Genomic DNA, 27,362 nt, shown 5'->3' on the forward strand with positions numbered 1-27,362 from the left:
ATCAACAATTTTCACCTTTAAAGTGGTAGGCATGTTGCATAAATCAAATGGCAATGATGTGATTGTGGCATTTTTGTTGGCCTCCTGTACATTGAATGGCCTAGTTTAAAAGGTTCAATAAATGTTATCTAAAATCTACTTGATATACAGTACTGTGGTTTTACTATAAGTGAATTTGTCAAAATATTTTCCCCACTTCTTTCTTATAATTTTCTCCTCCATGTCCATGTCCCTCAGATCCCACATTTGTCCATGCACAGCTCATACCAGATAGTGCGGAGAAGAATGACGACAAGCTGTATTTTTTCTTTCGTGAGAAAGCTTCAGAGATGGGTCAGACCCCCATGACTCAGTCCAGAATTGGCAGGATCTGTTTGGTGAGATACATATCCATGCACATCACATATACAGACAGGCACTTTCTGCACATAAGCCCTTTTTCTGGACATTCATGGACATTCCACAAATTTGACTATTCATATCCTGAATCAGCTGCTCAAATCCAAAGTGCTTTACAGCTATATAATGAGTGTGAAAGTGATAGTTATCCATGGTCATGTTTATCAGCCCTATTGTAATACTGATTCTTATTCTTATTTCCAAAAATCCATTCTTTTCCGCTTGAATGTGTGTAACGTGTGGGTAGTTGTTGGCTGCTGGTCACTGGGCATTGCCATGTCTCATTATTGGAGTTGGCGGCCATCCATAGCAGATGGGTCTAAGCAGTGCTCAGAGGCAATGTTTACAACCATACCCCACCCCACCCATGCAGCCCACACATATACTACAGAGTGTGAGAGATTTCTATATAAAACCCTTTGTCTTATTTTTAACAGTAGTTTGTCTTGGTTTGGGGAGCCTGGGTCAGAGAAGGTGGCTAAAGCCTTTGTCCTGGGTTTCACATTTTACAAATGGATGCAAATCCCTTGTTTTTTTTATGATAATATTGACAATACAGAGATTTAATAAGCTATTGAAATGTCTGCCTGACTCACATGCACATACAGTGGGGTCCTAAAGTCTAGGATCATGAGAGGAAATTAAGGGATCAGACTCCTGGAAAATCTGACCTTTGATACAAACATGGAGTTAACATGGACAAAACTGCAAACTAGCTTAAATTTTAAATAGTGAATAGAGTGGATTGGCAACTTGCCCAGGATGTACCCCACCTCTCTCCCAAAGTTGGCTGGGATTGGCTCCAGCTTCTCATGCGACCCTGACAGATAAGTGGTATAGATCAAGGGTTCTCAACCTTTTCTACTTTAAGGCCCACCTATTCATACTTGTAACGAGTCGGGCCCCATTAGAAAAGATCCCCAATTATTTTGGCTTATCTATTCTATTAGAATCTAATAATCTATTGCAAAGTGTATTAATGGGATGCAACATCACTCCCTGTTACAGATGGGAGCCCAGAAATTACATAAATGCAATAAAAACAAAATGTTTTAATTGTAGGTATTGTATTTAAAACTGTATGGATGTGCCAGAAACCAAACCCTGCATGCAGGGCATTCTCAGTCAAAAGGGATTAATGATCCAAAAGTGGAGTCTGGTCCATTAACACGAACTTATTACCATGTTTGTGTTCAGTAAACAAGCAAGTTATTAAAACCAAGAAGTACACTCAAAAGAAACCACTCAATGGGATTAGATCCTTACACACTAACAAAGAAGGATTTTTCCTATCAAAGAAAAATTTACTCGCTAAATTTGACATTCGTAGAATAAATTTTGATTCTATTGTAGCCGGAACTAAATACAAAGACAATAGTTATGCATACTATTAATTAACTTAGTGTGACGATAATCAAGAGATTTAACTTTTTTTTAAGATTGTGTTTATTTTTAGTCTTTTGAATTTGTAATTATTTGTATCTGTACATGCACAACCCCACCAGCTCTGCTGATCAACTTATCGTGTTTAAATAAAGTTATTCATTCATTCATTGTGCGTTGGAAAATTATCCATCCATTGAGTTCCCTGAAATCTCAAACTACCTGCTGCTGCAGACATTGTTCTACACGGACACACAGATGAAAACCTGGAAGAGCATGGAGGAGTACAACTTTTTATGTGGCTGGGTTAAAGATCTGGTGATCAGGGCACTACAAGATAAATCCTATATCGTTTTTGCCTGGGTAAGGAGGAATTTCTGGGCTTTTTGTCCACGTCTTTGAGATGGTTGCTAGGACGCTACAAGTTTTAGTATCAGGTGTAAACAAACCACAGCCATTCGATTCCCAATCCTCCCTGCTCTTCTCTTGCAGCAGGCATCACAGAGCCATATAATTACCCACAAGCGCTCTCGCTCTCTTTCTCTTTGTGTGTGCGCGCACGCACAGGTTAAATGTGACAAAATAAAGGCTTGTTCTTCTTAATTTACCCACAAATGTATTTATTCCACTTGAAAAGTGTTCGGCAAACCAGCTACCAGATTTGGGACACTAAGACATCCTGAACTATTTAGTATTTGGCTTCAAACTTGAAAAAATTTTGCAGTCCACTAGATGGCGCTTCGTGGCCCAGTGGTTGAGAAACACTGGTATAGATAATGGATGGATCAATGGAATAGTCAATACGTTGCATATTTCCTTTTTCATTTCAGAATTTTTTTTTTAATTTCTGGTTTTACATTTTTAAAAGAGATCCCAGATATTCAGTGTGGTCTCAGACTTACAGGCTCCACCGTAAAATAGGGACCCATAAGAAACAATGGATTTGTGTTACTTTATATCCATGAGACTTTATACACCACCAAAAACACAACATCATCGTCATTATACCAGATTTCTTGCAAAACAAAATGCATCTGTAGGCTCTCTGAATCATGGGGAGTGACAGTATTTGAGACAGAATACACAATTGCAGCATTTAAAGTACTGCATATAAAAGTGTTGCACAAGACACTAGTACTAGACACATGTTTGATTACAACACAATTTCAAGATTCTACAGTAAGTGCCATGGTATACATTTTCACCGCTAGCTTACGTCTATTACCTTGTGTCTTTACAGAATGATGATGGAGGTCACTGTTGTTTGGTTAACAAGTGGAGCACCTTCCTGAAGGCTCGACTGATCTGCTCCGTAACCGGGGCCGATGGCATTGAGACGCACTTTGATGAGCTCCGTAAGTGTGTCTCATTTATTCTCTATAGAAAGTGGTTGGATCTTGGATCAGCTGTTCTTGTTTCTGTGTTTTTATTTTTATAATTGTAGGAAATACGTAGCTCTGTAAGATATAAAAACATATTTTCATTAACAGGCGAAACTGAAAAAAGTTCTCTGTTTATTTAACAGTTATTCCACGAAATCGAGTTGTACATGAGCTGATAGCCGATGAGGCTCGTAATGCTGAATTGGCTCTAAGCCATGTACGACCAGCTTGAGTGGAATAACTGTTTTATTCTATCCACATTCACTGGATTTTGAGAAACAGAGCATTTTTATTTTTATTTTTTGCAAATTCGATAAATAAAACCTTGATACAAAATCTCATCTCATCTCATTATCTGTAGCCGCTTTATCCTGTTCTACAGGGTCGCAGGCAAGCTGGAGCCTATCCCAGCTGACTACGGGCGAAAGGCGGGGTACACCCTGGACAAGTCGTCAGGTCAACACAGGGCTGACACATAGACAACCATTCACACCTACGGTCAATTTAGAGTCACCAGTTAACCTAACCTGCATGTCTTTGGACTGTGGGGGAAACCGGAGCACCCGGAGGAAACCCACGCGGACACGGGGAGAACATGCAAACTCCGCACAGAAAGGCCCTCACCGGCCACAGGGCTCGAATCCGGACCTTCTTGCTGTGAGGCGACAGCGCTAACCACTACACCACCGTGCCGCCCTTGATACAAAATGTCCGACAAAATAATTTCTGCTTAGAATGTAAATAAACCAGTGAAATGACAGTAGCAATTTGTGAAAAATGCGATAATCAAATAATTCTTGAAAAAATTTCAAAAAATATATGTTCTTACCATCAAATACTTTTATTCCATATTTTGTTGCTTTTTGTTTATTTTTTGGGCTTTTGTTTTCAAGTAGAGTTTTTATTTCGTCCTCTGTTAGTTCAACAACACGCTCTGCCATTTTGCTTTTCTCTACTCATGGTATATGAGCTGATAGCCTAGTAGTAGAGTAGCCAATCAGAGCACACGGTCGATCATATCCGGTGAATGTGGATAGAATAAATTATGTTATATATTCTTGATAACCTCATCCAATCAAATCAACTTCCACTAAATTGAAGAACATTTGTGTGCACAGTGCAGCAAATTCGTGCTATATGATTCGCTTTTACTTAGAAACTCCATGTTGATATTTTTAGTGGTAGAAATAATTGTCTAGTTGCCGGCTGGTGTGGATTTAGACATGAGATGCAGGTTGCATTTGTCAGACTCAGCAGACACTTCACACATTTTGTTAAAGAGGTCGGTCAGTTCACCTTTCCCGGAATCCAAATGGTTGTTTTTGCTGATCCCTGTTAAACCCATCTCAAATTTTCTCTTCATCTACAATGCCAGTCAAACCTTTGGACACACTTCCTCACACAGTAAATGACTAGGTGTGTCCAAACTTTTGACTGGCACTGTACATGTCTTACGGGGAAGCTTTGAACAAAATCTGCTTTGTGTTTTCTTTCCTTCATGGCCACCCACGAGACAGCTGAGGCCGGTTCGGGTCTATTACAACGGAATAAGCATGCAAAAATGGAATGGATTTAAAATATAACTACTTTGACAAAAGATATTCAATTTCATGTTACAATTTATGATCTATGGCCTAAGATGTAACCAAATTGTTGCGGATTGTTTATTAGAATACTGCTAGCATGGAAAATGGCAACTCGCTCCTTGGCACAGAGGATTCTGGGAAAGGTGAGCCAGCCCCTTTAAAGGAGATACGCAGAACCTTTTATTTTTAAGTACTATACATTTCTGAGTGGATAGTATCTCCATCCTTGACTCTTGTATGCTGCATAAATGGGAATAAAAAATATATATTTTTGAGAGTTAAAATCGACCGCAAAGTTGGCATTCGAGCTGCCCCGCTGAGCCAGCCAGCCCTGAGTGCGTGATGTCACAGCGGGAACCGGTGCTATAGCCAAAAGCCAGACTCGGCAGGCAAGAGCGGTTGCAATGGCCTCTTCATTCGGATTTATTGGAGATTCTTCGGATTCCTCAGATAGTAATACATCTGACTGTGATAGTCCTGAAATTGTGTGCACATGCTACTGCTATACACGTAGAACCGTATCAGTTCAAACCATCGGAAAGTGAATCCAGTAGTAACACGTCGGCCACGGAGGCCCCCACCTTACGAAATAAAGCCAGAGAACAAAGCCGTCTAGAGAATGGGATGGAATTGAACAGACAGTCTCATGTGACTCTCATTAAAACAGGATAGGCGTTATAACTTATGCACCATACATGTACATGCAGGCATTTTCACTGATAAAATGTAAAAGGCTAATTAAATAATCAGATGAACTGAGACAATTACATTCTGAAGCAAATTAAATAATCTTATACCCGTAACTTAAACACACTACAAGTTACATGTCTCATCTCATTATCTCTAGCCACTTTATCCTGTTCTACAGGGTCGCAGGCAAGCTGGAGCCTATCCCAGCTGACTACGGGCGAAAGGCGAGGTACACCCTGGACAAGTCGCCAGGTCATCACAGGGCTGACACATAGACACAGACAACCATTCACACTCACATTCACACCTACGGTCAATTTAGAGTCACCAGTTAACCTAACCTGCATGTCTTTGGACTGTGGGGGAATCCGGAGCACCCGGAGGAAACCCACGCGGACACGGGGAGAACATGCAAACTCCGCACAGAAAGGCCCTCGCCAGCCACTTGGCTCAAACTTCTTGCTGTGAGGTGACAGCGCTAACCACTCCACCACCGTGCCGACAAGTTACATGTATTAATCTAAATGCAGGTAAACAATGAGTGTTGTTGTTTTTGCTGTTATGCAATCAAATGAGAGTCGCATCTTACTCGTCTGTGTTCTCGCTTCTTGAAAGCTGAACTTGTGGCCGATTGTTTTGAAACAATCTGACTTTCAGTTCTTCGTTCATTCGCTCCTTCCATGTAAGGGCGAGATGTTGCTGCTGAGGCACACTTATCCAGCGGGGAAAAAAAGCATATCCAGCAGAGAAATCAGACAACCGGTCCACTCAATCTCCATTTTCTCCATACTGAGTCCTCCGCCATTACTGCTCGGCTCACACTCTGGGAGAACTGGTGCAACTGAACTTACTTTCCTTTTCTTATAGTTTTCTTTTCTTTAATTGTTGGTACTGCACCCTCTTTCAATATGGGCTTATAGCCAACGCTCCTCAACAGATCAGAGATTTCGTACGAGTCCTCAGTAAAATGTGCAGAGCAGAGGAGAGACCACTTCATAGGCGCCCAATCCGTGAATTTCTCTCAAAATGTGTCTCAATCTTTGCAGTTTGAACATTCTTGGGCCATGAATGCAACGTAAATCCACCTTCTGTCGTGTTGCTACACCAGCCAAAAACACATCTACGTGGCATGGCGATAAATTAGCTCAAAATGGAGGATCGGAGTTGCAGTCAACTCTGTATTTTAGTATAGCGGAAATGGCGATGAGATCGATAGCCTTCCTGCGGTGACATCACAGATGTCAAGGTCATTCACTCAGACCGCCACCTATATGAATTACTTTAATTGTAAAAATTACTATATTAGATTTATTGTTAATGCTTAAAACTATTCCTGTAGCATTCTTGAGGTCTCAAGGCATTTATAAACAAAAAGTGAGGCCACGGTTCTGCGTATCTGCTTTAAGGCCAAAGTGAGTTTAATAATCCTTCTGTGCCAGCAAACCTTGAGTGCCACTCCTTCCGTCACTAGAAGTGTGACAATCTATCGATCCATTTCAATCTGCGATTCACTGACGATTCACTAACCATACCTAATTTCATCCCGATAACCCTAGATGCATAACAAATTTTGACAAACAGCATAATTTTGATATTAAAAAGTCAATTTGGTCTCCGGAGCTGTATGTGGGTGCAGTCATGTTTGCGGTTGCTATATCAATCTCACGAGATCACGCTTTGCTTTGTGAACAACATGGCAAGACGCTTCGGAATTCCCGAAGCCACCAGCTTTTAAAAGCCCAGTTTGGCGGCATTTCTTACTGTCTCGTGACAGAAAACAAGTATTGTGTAAGCTGTGCAAGTCTAAGTTTCCTCATCATGGCAATACCACTAACATGCAGAATCATATTCGGCGGCACCATCCAACAGTTTGAGATCGATGTGAAACCGAAGTTTCACAAAGATTTGCATCTAAACATCAACGAGTTGAACCTGGGACTTCTTCAAATGAGACAACTACGTCTGTACTGGACATGTTTAAGAAGCAGAAATCATTTCCGCATGTAAGTCCGAGAGTGACTGGAATCTGAATAAAGACTTAGACATTAATTAAAGTTATAAAATAGAGAACAAAAAATGTGAATCGTGATTTGAATTGAATGGTCAAAATCGTGATTCGAATCAAATCATGAAAAAACTGAATCGTCACACCTCTACCTGTCACACTGCTCCACCTACCTTAGTGCAGAAGCAAAAATTGCAGCTGGAAAAATATTATATTAGACTTTATTTTAAGAAGGTTAATCACCAGTTTAGCTCATGCTAATCTCACACTGGGCCTTCAGATCTATCCAGGCTTAGGACCAGCATAAAGTATGCATCTTGTACAAACCCAGTGGCTGGGTATTTTACTTAACCTGCACATCGTCGGACTGTGGGGAAAACTGGAGCACCCAGAGGAAACCCACATAGACACGGGGAGGATATGCAAACTCCACCCAGAAAAGCCCCTGTCAGCTGTGAGGTTTGAACCCAGAACCTTCTTCCCATGAGACAACAGTGCTAACCACTACACCACCGTGCTTTATTCTTGGGTTTCACGTGACATCACATCCGCCTCATTAGTTATTCAAAACTTTAGCTGGTGGTCTACCAAAGCTCAGTTGACAAAGCGTTTGTACGGAGAAGGTGCATTGCTCTCATGAAAAACGCTTGCTTTGTTTTAGGTTGTTTGGATCGATCAAACCATGAAACTGATAAAAGTTTCTTCAGGGTTCCCCGTGAACTAATAAAAAACGGTGAGCGAACACAGGATTTCACAAAAAAAAACTCAAGAAAGGTGACTTTTGAGCCTCTCACTGAAATCGAAGGGAGCCGAGTCGAAGCATGCTCGAGTTTGCAGTGATCACTTGGTGAAAGTTTTGTATCTCCCTCTCAGCTATGTCCTTAGTGTTTTCCAAGTACTTTTCTTGCTATGTGTCGTTATTTTATGATAATTTTTTTAGTTACAAAGTGCTAAAGTCTCCACTGTTTCTTTATTTACTCCTCACAAAGTCCATATGCATGAAGGTCATGACAAAATTCTTCCCCAGCTGTACAGTTACAATGCGCCGTGATCACTTCTCCGTCTTGTTTAACTACAACCCCGAATCCAAAAAAGTTGGGACAAAGTACAAATTGTAAATAAAAACGGAATCCAATAACTTACAAATCTCAAAAACTGATATTGTATTCACAATAGAACATAGAAAACATATCAAATGTCAAAAGTGAGACATTTTGAAATTTCATGCCAAATATTGGCTCATTTTAAATTTCATGACAGCAACACATCTCAAAAATGTTGGGACAGGGGCAATAAGAGGCTGGAAAAGTTAAAGGTACAAAAAGGAACAGCTGGAGGACCAAATTGCAACATTATCTGTGAACACCGTTGCCAGCTAAAACTCTATAGTTCAAAGAAGAAGCCGTATCTAAACATGATCCAGAAGCACAGACATCTTCTCTGGGCCAAGGCTCATTTAAAATTGACTGTGGCAAAGTGGAAAACTGTTCTGTGGTCAGACGAATCAAAATTTGAAGATCTTTCACCCATAGAAAACATTTGGCGCATCATAAAACGGAAGATACGACAAAAAAGACCTAAGACAGTTGAGCAACTAGAATCCTACATTAGACAAGAATGGGTTAACATTCCTATCCCTAAACTTGAGCAACTTGTCTCCTCAGTCCCCAGATGTTTACAGACTGTTGTAAAGAGAAAAGGGGATGTCTCACAGTGGTAAACATGGCCTTGTCCCAACTTTTTTGAGATGTGATGTTGTCATGAAATTTAAAATCACCTAATTTTTCTCTTTAAATGATACATTTTCTCAGTTTAAACATTTGATATGTCATCTATGTTCTATTCTGAATAAAATATGGAATTTTGAAACTTCCACATCATTGCATTCCGTTTTTATTTACAATTTGTACTTTGTCCCAACTTTTTTGGAATCGGGATTGTAAGATCCAGATCTTTAAAGGGGTTTCTGATGATCTTTGTGAAGATCATCAGAAACCCTGAGAGATAAGAGCCAACACAAGTGAGAATCAAGTGATCTGTTTTGTTTACACTTCATCTTGCAGCGCTTTGTTGTAAAGACACGAACGAAAAGCTTTAAAAAAAACATACTTACACGGGCAAAAACAATACAGGATTCATTCGGCAGCGACTTGATACCGAGGTCCTTTACCCAGCCACATACAAAAAAGTTGTAAGCCTCTGTACTCTTCCACGCTTTCATCTGTTTTGCAGTGTAGAAGGACGTCTGCAACACCAGATAGTTCGAGATGTCGGGGAACTCGACTGAAGGGTAGTTTTCGAGATCGTATGACAAATCCTTCTTTCCCGGACTGTAGGGGTCGACTCCATTGCACATAGCAATCTTCTGAATATATCTAAAGTGAGCAGTGGCTTCTAGATTATGAGCATACTCTGATAAGTTTTCACTAGTTGTTTGCACTACGGCAGCCATTTTGGTTCGCTAGACCACATGATTGAAACCCAAGAATTAGGAATACAGCCATGTTATACTGTACCAATCACACTTACACCAACAGGACAGTAACAGGCAGATGGTTGATAAGGGTACTATGTGCTCTTTCTGTGGAAAAATATCATCAATCTATCTTTAGATTTTCTTTCAAGTAGTCTATCCTTCTCAGAGTTAAATCACACATTTCTCTCGGTTTGTTTTGTTTTTTTCCCTACTCATTTTCACGTTGTCACTGTGGTGATAGTCATCATCCTACAGGCTCAACTTTCTGATCACTCCAGGAGCAGTGCTTTCCCAGGGAAGGAGATGTTTCATATCTCCTCATATCTAAATCAGAGGCAAACTGCTTCAGCCAAAAACTCACTGTTGGCTTTGCTGAGGACTGACTTCATTTACGTATATACACACAATCTATCTGGAGCTGTTTGAGTTCTGCTCCAGTTCATTTTTCTGATGGTGTGAATTAAGAGTTCTCCAGAGAATGAAGGTCAAAGAGAAGAGCACTGATCCAACTCATTTGTGTAAAGCATTCAAGTTGGACGGATTGACTGCCATAGCCCTCCAGAGTCTGACATTTGGAAACTGTCCTTTTTTTGCATGTCAAAGTGCTTCTTTTTCTTTCAAGTTAAGTACTGGAAATAAAATAACAGGCCAAATGGGTTTCCAGTGTCAGAAAGAAATCTCTGGAGTGATCGACGTTCAGTTAGAAATGTAAACTCATCATAGCGAAGTACACTTTGGGAAACTGGGCATAGACATGAAAACGCATAGGCCTTCTTTACACACTTTTCTGTGTGTATGCCGTTTGTATGTGTTGTTTCTGTGGCTGTGTATATGACTGTATGAATCTGCGAGTGTATTACTTAGCCAGGCTTGCCAGAAGGTAAGGGAGTCTTGCCCAGCTTTTGATTGACAGGGTGAAACAGAATTGGGCAATAAATCCAGCAGAAACAACCAGTCTTCCTCTCTTTAGCCACAATTGAATCCAAATGTGTGAACCATGGATTTTTATCACTTCTGCAGACTCACACATCGGTGAAGTGGTCGCTTCGGGCCCGGTTCATTTCACTTATCACATTCCATGCCGACTTCTCTCTTCCTCCTCCCTCATTTTGGCCTCCAGCTTTACTCCTTGCTCGTGTTTATTCTATTTCTGTGATTGTGTGGAAGGAATTCACTCCTGAAAGGACCGTTTGACCTCATGTTTTCCCATGTCGTCTCAGGGCCAGTGAGGATTTTATGGCTGTTTGCTTTTCGAGGACGCGTTAGCAAGAGTGCTGCTTCATATAATGAGCCTAGAGCGTTCAGTGAGGTCCAGGCTTCTGATTAATTTGTGTCTAATTACCCGTGACAGTCTATGCGTGGTCATCTTCTGTCTTAGCCGGATGGAACGTCTCAATCTTCTGAGTCTTGTTTTTGTTCCTTTACCTAGTTTATAGTGTGTCCTTTAGAATAGAATAGACGTGGATTGTTCACCTTTGGTTGCACCAGCTAGATAATATTTGATTTGCTTAGCAACACATAATTAAAAGTTATTACACAAAATCGAGTCGTATATGAGCTGATAGCTGACAAGACGCATCGCACCGAGTTGTCTATAAGTCATGTACGACCAGATTGAGTGGAATAACTGTTTTATTCTGTCCACATTCACTGGATTTTGAGAAACCGAGCATTTTTATTTTTTGCAAAGTCGATAAATAAAAACTTTATACAAAACGTCCGACAAAACCATTTCCACTTAGAATATAAACAAACCGGCGAAATGACAGTAGCAATTTGTGAAAAATACTATAATAATAGTTCTTGAAAAATAAAAATACGTTCTTCCAATCAAATACTTTTATTCCATATTTTGTTGCTTTTTTGTATTTTGGAGGGTCTTCTTCTTCGTTGTCTTTAGGGTTTTTTTGGCGGTTGGCAAACCAACTTAAAGGTTCATTACTGCCACTGACTGGGCTGGACTGTGGAACGGGAGATATTGGGGGGGATATATAGATGACTTGCAACCACGTGATCAAAATGTGCTACGTCATGAGCGTCCACCATGGTGGTGGATATACAAAGCAACTAGAATGGCAGCCGTTGAAAGTGTATCTGTAAACAATGCTGAATTTTCTCAGTTTTACCACGATTTGAATGGTCGAGCGAAGATTTGATACAAAGAGAAGATAGATATGTGCGGTTTTGACCCATATTATTTAAAAAAGTTAGATTTTTCTGAAGATAAGACACTTCTACTGACCATCGAGTACCCAGATATACCTGTAGTGTTCTATCTGGTTTGGCTGCCAAAGAATCAAGTCCGACCTTGGACGAAACATGGCCCATTTTCTGAGTGGGTGCCCAGTCTGGATTGTTTCTATCAAATAATTTTGCCGGCGCTCCTAGAAGCGAAATGGTAATACACGTGTTAAAATTATAACAACCAAGTGAACCACGACAAGAGAACGCTCATTTTATAGCAAAATTCTAGCAACACGAAATAAAATTCTTCCATGATATTATCGAGAGAGCTTTTGAATCTCACCTGAGATAAAATGATCACTGCAAGCAAACATGAGCTGTTTTGGTTTTAGCCTCTGTTAGATCAGCCCTGCCGATGTTGTTAAGCTGTGCTCGTCTCCTCTCTGTACTAAGCCTCAGAGTTTCCTCGCCCTCTTTACGAATCACGGACGGAATTCTAAAAAATCAGAATGTGCCACGGTCATGAGTACTGTTGTGACCACAACCATATACAGCACAAAGATATGGCATAGCTAAAAGAACGCAGTGGAGAAACAAAGAGAGTTGCGCACGCGTGACTATGTTTTGTATGGAATATCATTTGGCCCCGCATTTGTATCTCCACCAACATGGCCAACATCCTTTAACATCACTTGCAAGTCAAGGATTCTTGTAGCTATTTCAGTTTCTTTTAAATACATGATTGTAATGCGACTGTGAAGAACCAGACACTCGCGGATTTTCAATAAAATCAAGGCTTTAATTTGAGAAGGGTAATCCAAAGTCAATGTACAACCCCGATTCCAAAAAAGTTGGGACAAAGTACAAATTGTAAATAAAAACAGAATGCAATAATTTACAAATCTCAAAAACTGATATTGAATTCACAATAGAACATAGACAACATATCAAATGTCGAAAGTGAGACATTTTGAAATTTCATGCCAAATATTGGCTCATTTGAAATTTCATGACAGCAACACATCTCAAAAATGTTGGGACAGGGGCAATAAGAGGCTGGAAAAGTTAAAGGTACAAAAAAGGAACAGCTGGAGGACCAAATTGCAACTCATTAGGTCAATTGGCAATAGGTCATTAACATGACTGGGTATAAAAAAGAGCATCTTGGAGTGGCAGCGGCTCTCAGAAGTAAAGATGGGAAGAGGATCACCAATCCCCCTAATTCTGCACCAACAAATAGTGGAGCAATATCAGAAAGGAGTTTGACAGTGTAAAATTGCAAAGAGTTTGAACATATCATCATCTACAGTGCATAATATCATCAAAAGATTCAGAGAATCTGGAAGAATCTCTGTGCGTAAGGGTCAAGGCCGGAAAACCATACTGGGTGCCCGTGATCTTCGGGCCCTTAGACGGCACTGCATCACATACAGGCATGCTTCTGTATTGGAAATCACAAAATGGGCTCAGGAATATTTCCAGAGAACATTATCTGTGAACACATTCACCATGCCATCCGCCGTTGCCAGCTAAAACTCTATAGTTCAGGGGTTTTCAAAGTGTGGGAGAGTCAGCCCCCCCCTCGGAGAGCAAATAAACAACAGCGCCCCCCCTTACAATTTTTGTTGTTGCTATACTTAATGTTCCATTCGTATTTAAAATAAAATGGTTGTTGTACACATTATTTTTTTCTTTTTCACATTTTAAACATCTGTGCTTTTTAAAACATCTTGTTTTACACATTTTAAACATCCCATAGCATCGTTAGCTAGCATCTCTTGGCAGACAACACACTGTGGCAGTGGAGCATCTTCCGATCCAGTCCATGAAAATCCAAACTTTAAATAATCGTGGTCATACTTCCTTCTTTTTCCAGTCCCCCAGGATTCCACGGGCCTTTTCTGTGATTGTTGTGGGCTAAAATGTCTGATGTTGCGGGGGGGTTTCCAAAAAAAATTGCGATGAAAGTTGCGGTGTTTTTTAGGTTTTTGTTGCGATTACATTACGGGAGGAAGTGAAAGTTGCGAGAAATTGTTGCGATTTTCTCTTTTTGTGATTAAAATTGAGTGATATGTTAAATATTAAGTTATTACTGAAAAACTATTGATTAAAAAAACAAAGACACTGAGAAATGGTCCTATAAACAACTTTACCAATATAAAAGATTACCAGGACTACAAAAATGCAGAAAAATAGGCTTTACTTATCCAAATGCACCTGTTGGTTCAAAAGTTAAAGTACAGAGAACCTCACAGCACAACATGAAGTTACTTTAAAATATAATATAAATGCCCCAGCTTTCATGTAAGAAAAAAAAACCTATTAATACTAGTACTGTGTGCAGGCAGTCTCTCCTGAAGACTAAATTAAACAATAATTATAAACAAAATAAAATAAATGGCTCAGGCTTCATCGAAGAAAAAAACAATTTGAACAGAATCTCACAGTATGATGCTGAAGCTGCCTAAACAATGGAAAATAAAATACCATTTTGGCAAAAATGTTGGCATCCATTAACTTCTTGTATTAAGTAAAAAAAATAAATAAAGTGCACACAGTCCTTCACTGTAAACATAACACACTTTCAGTGTTTCCAGATACTGCTGACATTTTCCAGTCCAAAATATGTTCAAAACCCGCCAAAATGCACTTGAAATCGTCCAATCTGGCAACATGACGCGCATGCTGCTTCTCTTGAACACACGGAAGTAAGGCGGAAGGTAGTTTGTCGACGTCACTTCAAGACGACGCCAACGATTGGTCAAATTTGCGGGAAAGTTGCGGTGATTGGATATAATTGCAACAACACCCTGAATTCGCGGGGATTGGTTGAATTTGCGCTGAAGTTGCAAATCGCAACATCCTGGAGGCTCTGTTTTTTTTGCTTGGCCCAGACTTTGTCTCCTCACTCACTGTAGCTAAAAACCGATCCATTTTGTCTCTCACGTTGCGCCCCCCCTGAAGAACTCTGGCGCCCCCCAGGGGGGGCGCGCCCCACACTTTGAAAAGCCCTGCTATAGTTCAAAGAAGAAGACGTATCTAAACATGATCCAGAAGCACAGACATCTTCTCTGGGCCAAGGCTCATTTAAAATGGACTGTGGCAAAGTGGAAAACTGTTCTGTGGTCAGACGAATCAAAATTTGAAGTTCTTTATGGAAATCATGGACGCCATGTCATTCAGACTAAAGAGGAGAAGGACGACCCAAGTTGTTATCAGCGCTCAGTTCAGAAGCCTGCATCTCTGATGGTATGGGGTTGCATTAGTGCGTGTGACATGGGCAGCTTACACATCTGGAAAGACACCATCAATGCTGAAAGGTATATCCAGGTTCTAAAGCAACATATGCTCCCATCCAGACGACGTCTCTTTCAGGGAAGACCTTGCATTTTCCAACATGACAATGCCAAACCACATACTGCATCAATTACAGCATCATGGCTGCATAGAAGAAGGGTCCGGGTACTGAACTGGCCAGCCTGCAGTCTAGATCTTTCACCCATAGAAAACATTTGGCACATCATAAAACGGAAGAGACGACAAAAAAGACCTAAGACAGTTGAGCAACTAGAATCCTACATTAGACAAGAATGGGTTAACATTCCTATCCCTAAACTTGAGCAACTTGTCTCCTCAGTCCCCAGACGTTAACAAACTGTTGTAAAGAGAAAAGGGGATGTCTCACAGTGGTAAACATGGCCTTGTCCCAACTTTTTTGAGATGTGTTGTTGTCATGAAATTTAAAATCACCTAATTTTTCTCTTTAAATGATACATTTTCTCAGTTTAAACATTTGATGTCATCTATGTTCTATTCTGAATAAAACATGGAATTTTGAAACTTCCACATCATTGCATTCCGTTTTTATTTACAATTTGTACTTTGTCCAAACTTTTTTGGAATTGGGGTTGTACAAAAGTCAAGCCAGGTCAAAACCGAGAATAACCAAAACAGTAACATGGGCAAGACAAATCGATGTCAGAAAACAGGCAGTAGTTGAAAAACCAGGAATCAAGAGATACAGGTGACCAAAACAAAAGGGCTAGGCAATAGGAAAAAACTGGAAGGCAAAAAGGGTCATACACATAGAAACAAACCATATAAGACCGCTCAGTACGCTTACGAGGATAGAATACAATACTGCGCAATAGACAAGACAGACAAAGGGGTATAAATACAAACGCAGACAAATAGGTACAGGTGATTGCAATGAGAATTCAGGTGATGCGCTTCTACGTCGTGGTTCTGGATTGGTTGACGTGTGATAGTAACTGGTGTGTGAGAGGGATTTTGGGAAATGGAGTCCTGAGGGTTAGTGCAGACGGAGGGTGAGCCCAGAAGCGTGACAATGATAGCAATTTTGGGTGTTTTTGTTTTCAAGTAGTTTTTTTATTTCATCCTCGGTTGGTTCAGCAACACATTCCGCCATTTTGTTTTTCTCTACTCATGGTATATGAGCTGATAGCCTCGTAGTAGAGTAGCCAATCAGAGCGCGCGATTGCTCATATCCAGTGAATGTGAATAGAATAATTACTGATATTTTTTACATGTCAAAAGTTGCATAATTAACATATGCATGTACAGTTATCTAAGCTGAGACAGAGCAAAGAGCGATATAAGCAAAAGAGCATATGGAATTTAAAAAAACATAAAAATAAGTCTTCAATAAAGGGATTCTTGGTAGACTTGAACTTTCCAGATATTACCTATCCACCCCTCCCCTTCTCTCTCTCTCTCTCTCTCTCTGAGGTTCTCTCCTTCTCTGCCGTTTTACAGTCTTGGATTACTGAAGCATGTCTGGCACTGTGTGCGTCTCCCTCATGTCATATTAACCTTCTTTTTCATTTTGGCTCAAGACACTGTCTGTAGCCTTCTGGGGTTAATTTACTGCATCTATGTGTATGGGAGAGTTGGAGAGAGAGAATATATGAACTTTATGAGAACTTTATAGGATTTTTTTCCCTCTCTTTTATTTCACATTTGTTCTTCAGCTCTTTCCTCTGTCAAGACTTTTGGCAGTATTGATCCATATCTGACCACAGAACACCACAGACTAAGCCTGTGCACTTTTACAGGGGACGTGTTTATTCAGAAGACTCAAGACACCAAGAATCCTGTTATCTATGGAGTCTTCTCAGTGTCTGGGTAAGTATCAGTGAATGTAGCATAGAGTCTTTGCTTGTAATAACGCTCCTCAGTGACTCCTCAGACTTATCAGATTGGCAGAAGAGTGAGAACTGTGTTTTCTTTCATATCCGAGCTGCCAGATTTACTGCAAATGTTTCCAGTCTAATATGGTTTGGTAGACTTCAAGCAATAGAACTAGGCTTATAAGGAAACAGTTCAGCTGTCAACTCGAGAATGAGAAACCGAATATTACTCCATGTATGTTATCTCACAGCAATCAGTGTAATGAATGAAGCTGGAATTCAGCACAGCCACGGAGGCCTCCGGTGGGAACAGTAGGCAATTTTAGCAAGGTTCACGTACAAAATATATAAATATCCAGCGAATAACAGGGATCAGTGTGCAAGAGTTTATTTTCAAGTCTTTCCGTTTCAGATTAAATCAGTGATGCCTCCAGGCTTTGTCTAAGCTTTGAAAAGCCAAATGCACACTGCTACATGGTAATGAAAAATGTGTTGTCTTTCTGCTACAGGGCACTAGTGCTTTCACAGCTCTCTTTGTCTCTCTCTCTCTCTCTTTTACACACACACACACACACACACACACACACACACACACACACACACACGAGTGCACACTCTGTTTATTCCTTCATAATCATGCGTACCTTTACACATTTGTATGCACAAGAGTACAAAACAATGTATAGTGTCTTGCAAAAGTATTCATCCCCCTTGGTGTTTGTCCTGTTTTGTCGCATTACAAGCCGGAATTAAAATGGATTTTGGGAGGATTAGCACCATTTGATTTACACAACATGCCTACAGCTTTAAAGGTGCACATTGTTGTTTTATTTAGACACAAACAATAATTAAGATCAAAAAACAGAAATGTAGAGTGGAGTGTGTATAGGTATTCCACCCCCCACCCCCCCCCAAAAAAAAAGTCAATACTTTGTAGAGCCACCTTTTGCTGCAATTACAGCTGCAAGTCTCTTGGGGGTATGTCTCTATTAGCTTAACCTGTCTAGCCACTGTTTTGTTTTGGGGTTTTTTGCCCATTCTTCAAGGCAAAACTGCTCCAACTCCTTCAAGTTAGATGGGTTGTGTTGGTGGACAGCAATCTTCAAGTTATGCCACAGATTTTCAATTGGATTGAGGTCTGGGTTTTGATTAGGCCATTCCAAGACATTTAAATGTTTCCCTTTAAACCACTCCAGTGTAGCTTTAGCAGTATGTTTAGGGTCATTGTCCTGCTGGACCGTGAACCTTCGTTCCAGTGGCATTTCCCATGGTGGCCAAAAAGATCAATTTAATCTCATTTGACCAAAGAATCTTCTTCCGTGTGTTTGGGGAGTCTGCCATATGCTGTTGGGCAAACTCCAAACGTGTTTTCATAAACAATGGCTTTTTTCTGGCCACTTTTCCATAAAGCCCCACTCTGTGGAGTGTTTGGCTTAAAGTGGTCCTATGGACAGATACTCCCATCTCCGCTGTGGATCTTTGCAGCTCCTTCAGTGTTATCTTTGGTGTCTTTATTGCATCTCTGATTAATGCCCTCCTTGCCCAGTCTGTGAGTTTTGGTGAGCGGCCTTCTCTTCTCAGGTTTGTAGTGGTGCTTCTCCACAACTTTGTCTCTGACCTGTTTGGAAGCTCCTTGGATTTCATGTTGCTTGTTTAGTAGTGTTGCAGAGTCACGGTCCTTCCAGAACAGGTTGATTTATACAGACATCATGTGACAGATCATGTGACACTTTGATTGCACACAGGTGGATCTTAATCAACTAATTATGTGACTTATGAAGTGAACTGGTTGGACCAGCTCTTATTTAGGGGTTTCATACAAAAGGGGGTGAATACATATGCACACTCCACTCTACATTTCTGTTTTTTGAGCTTAATTATTGTTCGTGTCACAATAAAACAATTTGCACCTTTACAGTGGTTGGCATGTTGTGTAAATCAAATGGTGCTAACCCTCCAAAAATCCATTTTAATTCCAGCTTGTAATGTGACAAAACAGGACAAACACCAAGGGGGATGAATACTTTTGCAAGGCACTGTATGTGAGTGAGCAATAAACATAAACCTTTAATATCTCAAAATGATTGCATTTGTGATGAGTCATTAACTCTTTCCTCTCCAGGTCAGTTTTTAAAGGTTCAGCCATATGTGTGTATTCCATGGCTGATGTGCGTATGGTCTTTAATGGCCCCTTTGCCCACAAGGAAGGTCCAAATTACCAGTGGATAGCCTACCAGGGGAAAATCCCTTACCCACGGCCTGGGACAGTAAGCATCTGTCTTTTCTTTCTCTCTCTCTCACACACACACACACACACACAGTGCATTTCAACACAGAGAGAGACCATCCAGCCAACCGTAATATGTGTTTTTAATACAGCTTTTCGGTTTAGTCGAACAGCTTGCCAACTATTGTATGGGAAATGCAATTCATTCTCCTTTTCTCATCATGTTTTATTCCCACGTTTGTCCTGTAGTGATTTTTAGCTCTATTTATTCTCTGTATACTACAGCTTACACATCCTTCATCGGCTGTCCACGAGCACTGTATAATAAACATTTAGTCATTTAGAAAAGAAGGTCGTTGTTGTTTATCTCACAAAATAGATTTTTTTTTTTCTGTTCATAGCTATTTAATTTTGCAGGGCCACACGTGATCTCTAAGGAGAATCCATTTCTGGAGATGCCCGTGAGATATTTTGGCTCGAGGGCAGGCTGGGAACATAGCAAGAAGCATATTTCTAAATTTCCGAAGGCATCATTAAGGCAAACTCGGAGCAGTGATTGAAAAAGGTGGCTTGTCTGACCGACTCCAAGCATATGGTACTACGCGGGAGGATTTTCGAGAGAAAGCCTGTGGGTGTAGTGTTGTTTGCGCTCATTCTCACTACGATTTACTCCCGAGTTTTTGAAGTACTGTCTCAGTGAGAGACATGAATTCCTGCGAGAGATCAAGCCTGGCCCTGTGAGACTAAATTAGCCTCGTTCGGCTTTACTGCCCGTCTACTATAAGTCTGGGTTTGGACAGCATTGATGTGTTTCTCGACTAATTCCTTTGCTTTTGCCAAATGAAAAACAGGTTCATTTTTTTTATTGCGCTTGTATCTGAAGCATATGAAAGCATCTGTACACGACTGTGCAATTTAGCAGCTATTCGACATTTTTATTCTAGTTACAATTATCCTTCGTTCTCTCACCGATTTTCCTCTTTCTGATGATTCTACTTATATTCTACTTTATTTTTGCTCTATTTGACTGCCGTAACAAAACAGTTTCCCTTCCAAGATGAATAAAATATCTCCTGCATCTATTCTGATTAGTATAGGATCCACTTAAGTGTTTATCTTCTCAACTCAGTGTCCAGGAGGGACGTTCACCCCCAACATGAAATCCACTAAAGATTACCCAGACGAGGTTATCAACTTCATGCGGAACCACCCAACCATGTACAACGCTGTGTATCCAGTGCACAAGCGCCCTCTGGTGGTGCGCACCAATGTCGATTACGAGTTCACCACCATCGCTGTGGACCAGGTTGCAGCAGCAGATGGCAGTTACGAGGTGCTGTTCTTAGGAACAGGTGAGACAACTAAACATGTCAGCAATTTATAGAGTCTTAAAGAAGCTACTATTGTCAGGAAATACTAGCACCGTCCATTTTATTACGAACAGCTACAGTATACAGGTGCAGTTATCCAATCAGCCAGTCATGTGACCGGACACATGCAGATACAGGTCACGAGCTTCACGAATATCAGAATCTCGGTGAATTTGACCAGGGTATGCGTGTTGGGACCAGACAGGCTGTTTTGAGTATTTCAGACACTCTTGATCTTCTGAGATTTTCATTTCAAGAAGAAGAAACCTTTATTCGTCACACTTCAAGCACAGTGAAATTCATCCTCTGCATTTAACCCATCTGAAGCAGTGAACACACGCACACACCCAGAGCAGTGGGCAGCCCAGAGCACCCAGGGAGCAGTCAGGGGTTCGGTACCCTGCTCAAGGGCACCTCAGCCCAAGGCCGCCCCATGTCAACCTAACTGCATGTCTTTGGATTGTGGGGGAAACCGGAGCACCCGGAGGAAATCCACGCAGACACGGGGAGAACATGCAAACTCCACACAGAAAGGCCCTTGCCAGCCGCTGGGTTCAAACCCGGAACCTTCTTGCTGTGAGGCAACCGTGCTAACCACTACACCACTGTGTGGCAAAGGAGGTCAGAGTGCCAAACTAACCTGAGCTGACAGGAAGTCTACAGTGACTCAAATATGCACTCTTTACAACCGTACTGAGCAGGAAAGCGTCTTAGATGTCAAAAATTGAGACGGATGTACTACAGTCCAAAAGACCAAATCAGGTTCCAGGTGTCTCAGCCAAGAACAGGAATCTGAGGCTACAGTGGGCACAAGCTCAAACTACACAGCTGAAGCAAGGAAGGAAAAATGGCACCTGGACTTTTTTTTTCTTCTTTTTCTTCTCTCATGCACAGAAGAAATATCTTCTCTCATCACCTAGCCACTGCTGCTGCTCACTGCATGTCTTTTTGTTTGTCTCGCAAGTTTGTGCCCTTACAGAAAAACCACATGAACTTCACATGTGATTTCTCACATGTGAAATATGTGGAAAATGTGTTTTGCACATGGGAAACATGTTATTTGCACATGGGAAACATGGTTTTGGCCCAATTTTATGTGAATCACATGTGGAAATGTTTTACACGTGGTAACGTTTTCCACATGTATTCCACTTTACCACATGTGGTAACGTGATCACATGTGAAATACATGGGAAATTCATGTGTTTTAACTCTCGAGACTGTTGTGTGTGAAAATTCCAGACGTTTCTGAAATACTCAAACCCGCCTGTCTGGTACCAACAACCATACCACGCTTAAGGTCAGTAAGATCACGTTTTTGATGTTTGATCTGAACATTAACTGAAGCTCTTGACCTGTAACTGCATGATTTGATACATTTATACATTGTGCTGATGCCACATGATTGGATGAATTGCAAGAATGAGCGTGTGTCTAAAAAATTAGCCAGGGACTGTATTCAGATTTAACGAAAATCTTGTGAGTAATCTCGTTGGTAATTTGGCAAATTAAATAGTTTAATATTTTATTATTAAATGAACAAATCAATTATGAAATAAAAATCAGAGGCTTGACTATCAGTTCGACTTTTCATGCATTTCTGATTCATATCCTGATAACTTTCAAATTCTTTGTGTTACAATACAAAGACAAAATGGACATTCGTGTAGATCAGGAAGAATAATAGCAAACTTTCAAAAAGTCACTTTTTTTTCTAATCCCTGCTCAGGAGTAAAATGTGCTGTAGGCATAGAACAATTCAACCAATTCATAATTCAATTTGATGTTTTTGGAACAAAGAGGAAAGTTCTACTGTATTTCCAAAAAAATGCAACACTTACAGTGGGGCAAAAAAAGTATTTAGTCAGTCACCAATGTGCAAGTTCTCCCACTTAAAAAGATGAGAGAGGCCTGTAATTTTCATCATAGGTATACCTCAACTATGAGAGACAAAATGAGGAAAAAAAAATCCAGAAAATCACATTGTCTGATTTTTAAAGAATTTATTTGCAAATTATGGTGGAAAATAGGGCGGCACAGTGGTGTAGTGGTTAGCGCTGTCGCCTCACAGCAAGAAGGTCCTGGGTTCGAGCCCCGGGGCCGGCGAGGGCCTTTCTGTGTGGAGTTTGCATGTTCTCCCCGTGTCCGCGTGGGTTTCCTCCGGGTGCTCCGGTTTCCCCCACAGCCCAAAGACATGCAGGTTAGTTAGGTGTGAATGTGAGTGTGAATGGTTGTCTGTGTCTATGTGTCAGCCCTGTGATGACCTGGCGACTTGTCCAGGGTGTACCCCGCCTTTCGCCCGTAGTCAGCTGGGATAGGCTCCAGCTTGCCTGCGACCCTGTAGAACAGGATAAAGCGGCTAGAGATACTGAGATGAGATGAGATGGTGGAAAATAAGTATTTGGTCAATAACAAAAGTTCATCTCAATACTTTATATACCCTTTGTTGGCAATGACAGAGGTCAAACGTTTTCTGTAAGTCTTCACAAGGTTTTCACACACTGTTGCTGGTATTTTGGCCCATTCCTCCATGCAGATCTCCTCTAGAGCAGTGATGTTTTGGGGTTGTCACTGGGCAACACGGACTTTCAACTCCCTCCAAAGATTTTCTATGGGGTTGAGATCTGGAGACTGGCTAGGCCACTCCAGGACCTTGAAATGCTTCTTACTGTTAGGGTTTTGCTGGGATTCGAACCTGGTTCGTTGGTGTGATAATCCAGCAAACCCCCACTAGGCCACCAGGGGGATGACTCAAATGCAGAGGCGTGAGGCGGAAGTAGAAAAAGAATCAAAAGGTTTATTTAAACTATATACACGATATACAGGGCAAAACAAAAGACAAAAAAAACCCAAAGAGTAAAATCCAAAAGAAAAGCAAAGTGCAAAAATACAAAAGCTAAGAAGATCAAAAAACACAGTACAAAGGAAACTGGAGATAAACATAACAGCACAAAGACTCCGTGACAAGAGGACTGAACTCAGGGGTATAAATAGACAAACTAATTAAGGACACAGGTGAAGATAATTAGGCAATTAACACAAACACAAAACACAGGAACAGTGGCGGCCTCTAGAGGCCAAAATAAACACGACATGAAAAGGAAATAACAGCGGCCTCTAGAGGCCAAAACAGTCCTAGTCCTAACAGGACCCCCCCCTCTAGGAGCGTCTCCTGACGTTCCCAGGGCGATCCGGATGGGCCGAATGGAAGTCCCGACATAGTTCTTTATCAAGGACATCCCGAGCAGGAACCCAGCAGCGCTCCTCAGGACCATAGCCCTCCCAGTCCACCAGATATTGCAACCCGCCGCGGACCCGGCGGGAGTCAAGCAGGCGATTCACAGTGAACACAGTCTGCCCCTGGAAGATGCGGGGGGGTGGGGGATTCCTAGGGGCAGGGGCATACGTAGATGTCAGTACGGGCCGTAACAGGGAAACATGGAAAGTGGGGTTGATCCTCAGAGTCCGGGGCAACTGGAGCCGGTAGGAGACAGGGTTCACCCTGCGCACCACCTTGAAGGGGCCAATGTAGCGAGGAGCAAGCTTGCGGTTCTCCACCCGCAGTGGAAGGTCCTTAGTGGACAGCCAAACACGCTGCCCAGGGCGGAAAGCGTGTGCAGGTCTTCTATGGCGGTTGGCCTGAGTCTGGTTGGTTCTGGAGGTCTGTATGAGGGTCTTCCTGACCTTGCTCCAGGTCTTGCGACACCGTCTCACATATTGGTTGACCGAGGGCACCCCCGCGTCCTCCTCCTGGTCCGGGAACAGAGGTGGCTGGAACCCGAATTGGCACTGGAATGGCGACAGCTTGGTGGCCGATGACTGCAGGGTGTTGTGGGCGTACTCCGCCCATGGCAGCCAGGTGCTCCACGATGTCGGGTTATCCATAGCCAGGCCTCGCAGGGTGGTTTCCAGGTCCTGGTTGAGCCTCTCCGTCTGACCATTGGACTGTGGGTGAAACCCAGAGGAGAGGCTGGCAGTGGCTCCAATGACCTTGCAGAACCCGTGCCACACTCGGGAGGAGAACTGGGGCCCTCGGTCTGAGACGATGTCCTGTGGAAGACCAAAGACTCGGAAGACATGATTAAACAAAAGTTTTGCAGTTTCAAGAGCAGAGGGGAGTTTGCACAGTGGTATGAAGCGGCAGGCCTTGGAGAATCTGTCAACTAAGACCAAAATGACCGTGTTACCTTGTGACTCAGGGAGACCCGTGATAAAGTCGACTGCCACGTGGGACCAGGGACGCCGGGGAATGGTCAGAGGATGCAGGAGACCCTGGGGACGCTGTCGTGGGTTCTTGGTTCTGGTGCAAACCTCACAGGACAGGACAAATGACCTTACTTCCTTCTCCATGTTAGGCCACCAGAAGCGTCTTTTCAGGAAGTCCAGGGTCCTCCGAGCTCCCGGGTGGGCGGTGAGAGGGGAAGAGTGACCCCACTGGAGAACCTTGGCCCGGGCTTGATGTGGGACGTACAAGAGGCCTGGTGGCCCCGTCCCAGGACCGGGGTCCTGGCGTTGGGCTCGTCGGACAGCCTCCTCAATACCCCAGCGGACAGGGGCCACAATCCGGGACACAGGGATAATAGGCCCGACTTCATTCTCCCTGTTAGTGGCAGAGAACAGTCTGGACAGTGCGTCAGGCTTGGTGTTCTTGGAGCCGGGGCGGTATGAGAGGGTGAAGTCAAACCGACTGAAAAACAGGGCCCACCTAGCCTGTCGAGGGTTCAGTCTCTTGGCTTGCTGGAGGTACTCCAGGTTCTTGTGGTCAGTCCAAACCAGGAATGGATGTTGTGCTCCCTCCAGCCAGTGCCTCCACTCCTCAAGGGCCAGTTTGACCGCTAGCAGTTCTCGATCCCCCACATCGTACCGGGACTCAGCAGGACTCAGGCGGTGGGAGAAGTAAGCGCAGGGGTGCAGCTTTCCTTCCGAACGTTGAGAGAGCACCGCGCCGACACCACTGTCTGAGGCGTCCACTTCCACGATGAATGGTTGGGAGGTGTCCGGGAGAACCAGAATGGGTGCCGTGCAGAAGCGGTCCTTGAGGTCTTTGAACGCCTTTTCTGCCTGAGGAGACCAGCCATAAGATCCACCTGTCCCTTTGGTGAGGTCTGACATGGGTGCTGCCACAGAACTGAAGTTCCTGATGAACTTGCGGTAGAAGTTAGCGAATCCTAAGAACCGCTGAACCTCCTTAACGGACTTGGGAGTAGGCCAGTCCCGGACGGCCAGGGTCTTGGCAGGGTCCATTTGGAGTTGGCCTGTCCGTACAATAAATCCCAGAAAGGAGACCTCGGGAACATGAAATTCGCATTTCTGGGCCTTGGCGAACAGATTGTTCTGTAGCAGCCTCTGGAGAACCTGGCGGACATGGTGGCGGTGCTCCTGCACGGTCTTGGAAAAGATAAGGATGTCGTCGAGGTAGACAAAAACGTATAGGTTAATCATGTCCCTTAAGACGTCGTTGATTAGGGCCTGAAAAACAGCTGGTGCGTTGGTGAGTCCGAAGGGCATCACCTGGTATTCGTAGTGCCCAGACGGGGTGTTAAAGGCAGTCTTCCACTCGTCTCCCTGTCGGATACGGATGAGGTGGTATGCGTTCCGTAGGTCCAACTTGGTGAAGACGGTGGCGCCTTGGAGCAGGTCGAAAGCTGTGGACATCAGCGGAAGGGGATATCGGTTGCGCACAGTGATCTTATTCAGGCCCCTGTAATCAATACATGGTCGGAGCCCCCCATCCTTCTTGCCGACAAAGAAGAAGCCGGCTCCAGCAGGTGAAGTGGAGGGTCGAATAAACCCAGAGACCAGGGCATCTTTGAGGTATTCCTCCATGGCCTTGCGTTCTGGCTGAGAGAGTGAAAACAGTCTGCCACGAGGAGGGGTAGTCCCAGGGAGCAAGTCGATGGCACAGTCGTAGGCCCGGTGCGGAGGAAGAACGGCGGCCCTGCTCTTGCTGAATACCTCCTTGAGATCCCAGTACTCTGTGGGAACTTGAGATAACTCGGTGAGATCAGGGGGCTCGGCAGGAGACACAGGAGAGCTAGAGAGCAGACAAGAGGCATGGCATGCAGGGCCCCATTCCACAACCTGGCTTGTTACCCAGTCTATGCGAGGGTTGTGGCGAGTAAGCCAAGGAAGGCCTAGAATAACTGGGAACTCAGGTGAAGGAATCAGGTGCAGGGATATTTCTTCCTTGTGACCTTGAGACTGGAGGAAGACTGGAGAAGTAACTTGGGTGACTCTTCCATCACCTAACGCTTGGCCATCGAGGGCAGACACAGACAGTGGGACTTCAAGAGGTGCAGTCGGAATATTGATGCTTTGGGCGAAGTGAATATCCATAAAGTTCCCAGCCGCCCCTGAGTCTATCAAAGCTTGACAAGAGTGGACAGACTCACCCCAGGAGATGGAGACCGGGATGTAGATTCCTTGGCCAGGGAGTCCGGGAGAGAGGGTAGGCCCCGTCACAACCCTCCCTCGGCTGGACGGGGCGGTCCTTTTCCCAAGAGTTCGGGA

The 27,362-nt window shown here is 42.8% G+C and overlaps 1 protein-coding gene across 3 annotated transcripts in view; it reads left to right on the forward strand.

The window, feature by feature from the left end:
- sema3fa (sema domain, immunoglobulin domain (Ig), short basic domain, secreted, (semaphorin) 3Fa) overlaps positions 1 to 27,362 on the forward strand; it is a 156,231-nt gene that overhangs the window by 98,453 nt on the left and 30,416 nt on the right. For all 3 annotated transcript variants that reach the window (XM_060919287.1, XM_060919288.1, XM_060919289.1), the window contains 5 exons: positions 238 to 377; positions 3,023 to 3,137; positions 17,181 to 17,250; positions 19,378 to 19,522; positions 20,612 to 20,834. In XM_060919287.1, coding sequence (XP_060775270.1) covers positions 238 to 377; positions 3,023 to 3,137; positions 17,181 to 17,250; positions 19,378 to 19,522; positions 20,612 to 20,834 — 693 coding nt within the window. The remainder of the gene's footprint in view (positions 1 to 237; positions 378 to 3,022; positions 3,138 to 17,180; positions 17,251 to 19,377; positions 19,523 to 20,611; positions 20,835 to 27,362) is intronic.

The sequence above is a fragment of the Neoarius graeffei genome, chromosome 4 (assembly GCF_027579695.1).
Source record: "Neoarius graeffei isolate fNeoGra1 chromosome 4, fNeoGra1.pri, whole genome shotgun sequence".
NCBI lineage: Eukaryota > Metazoa > Chordata > Actinopteri > Siluriformes > Ariidae > Neoarius > Neoarius graeffei.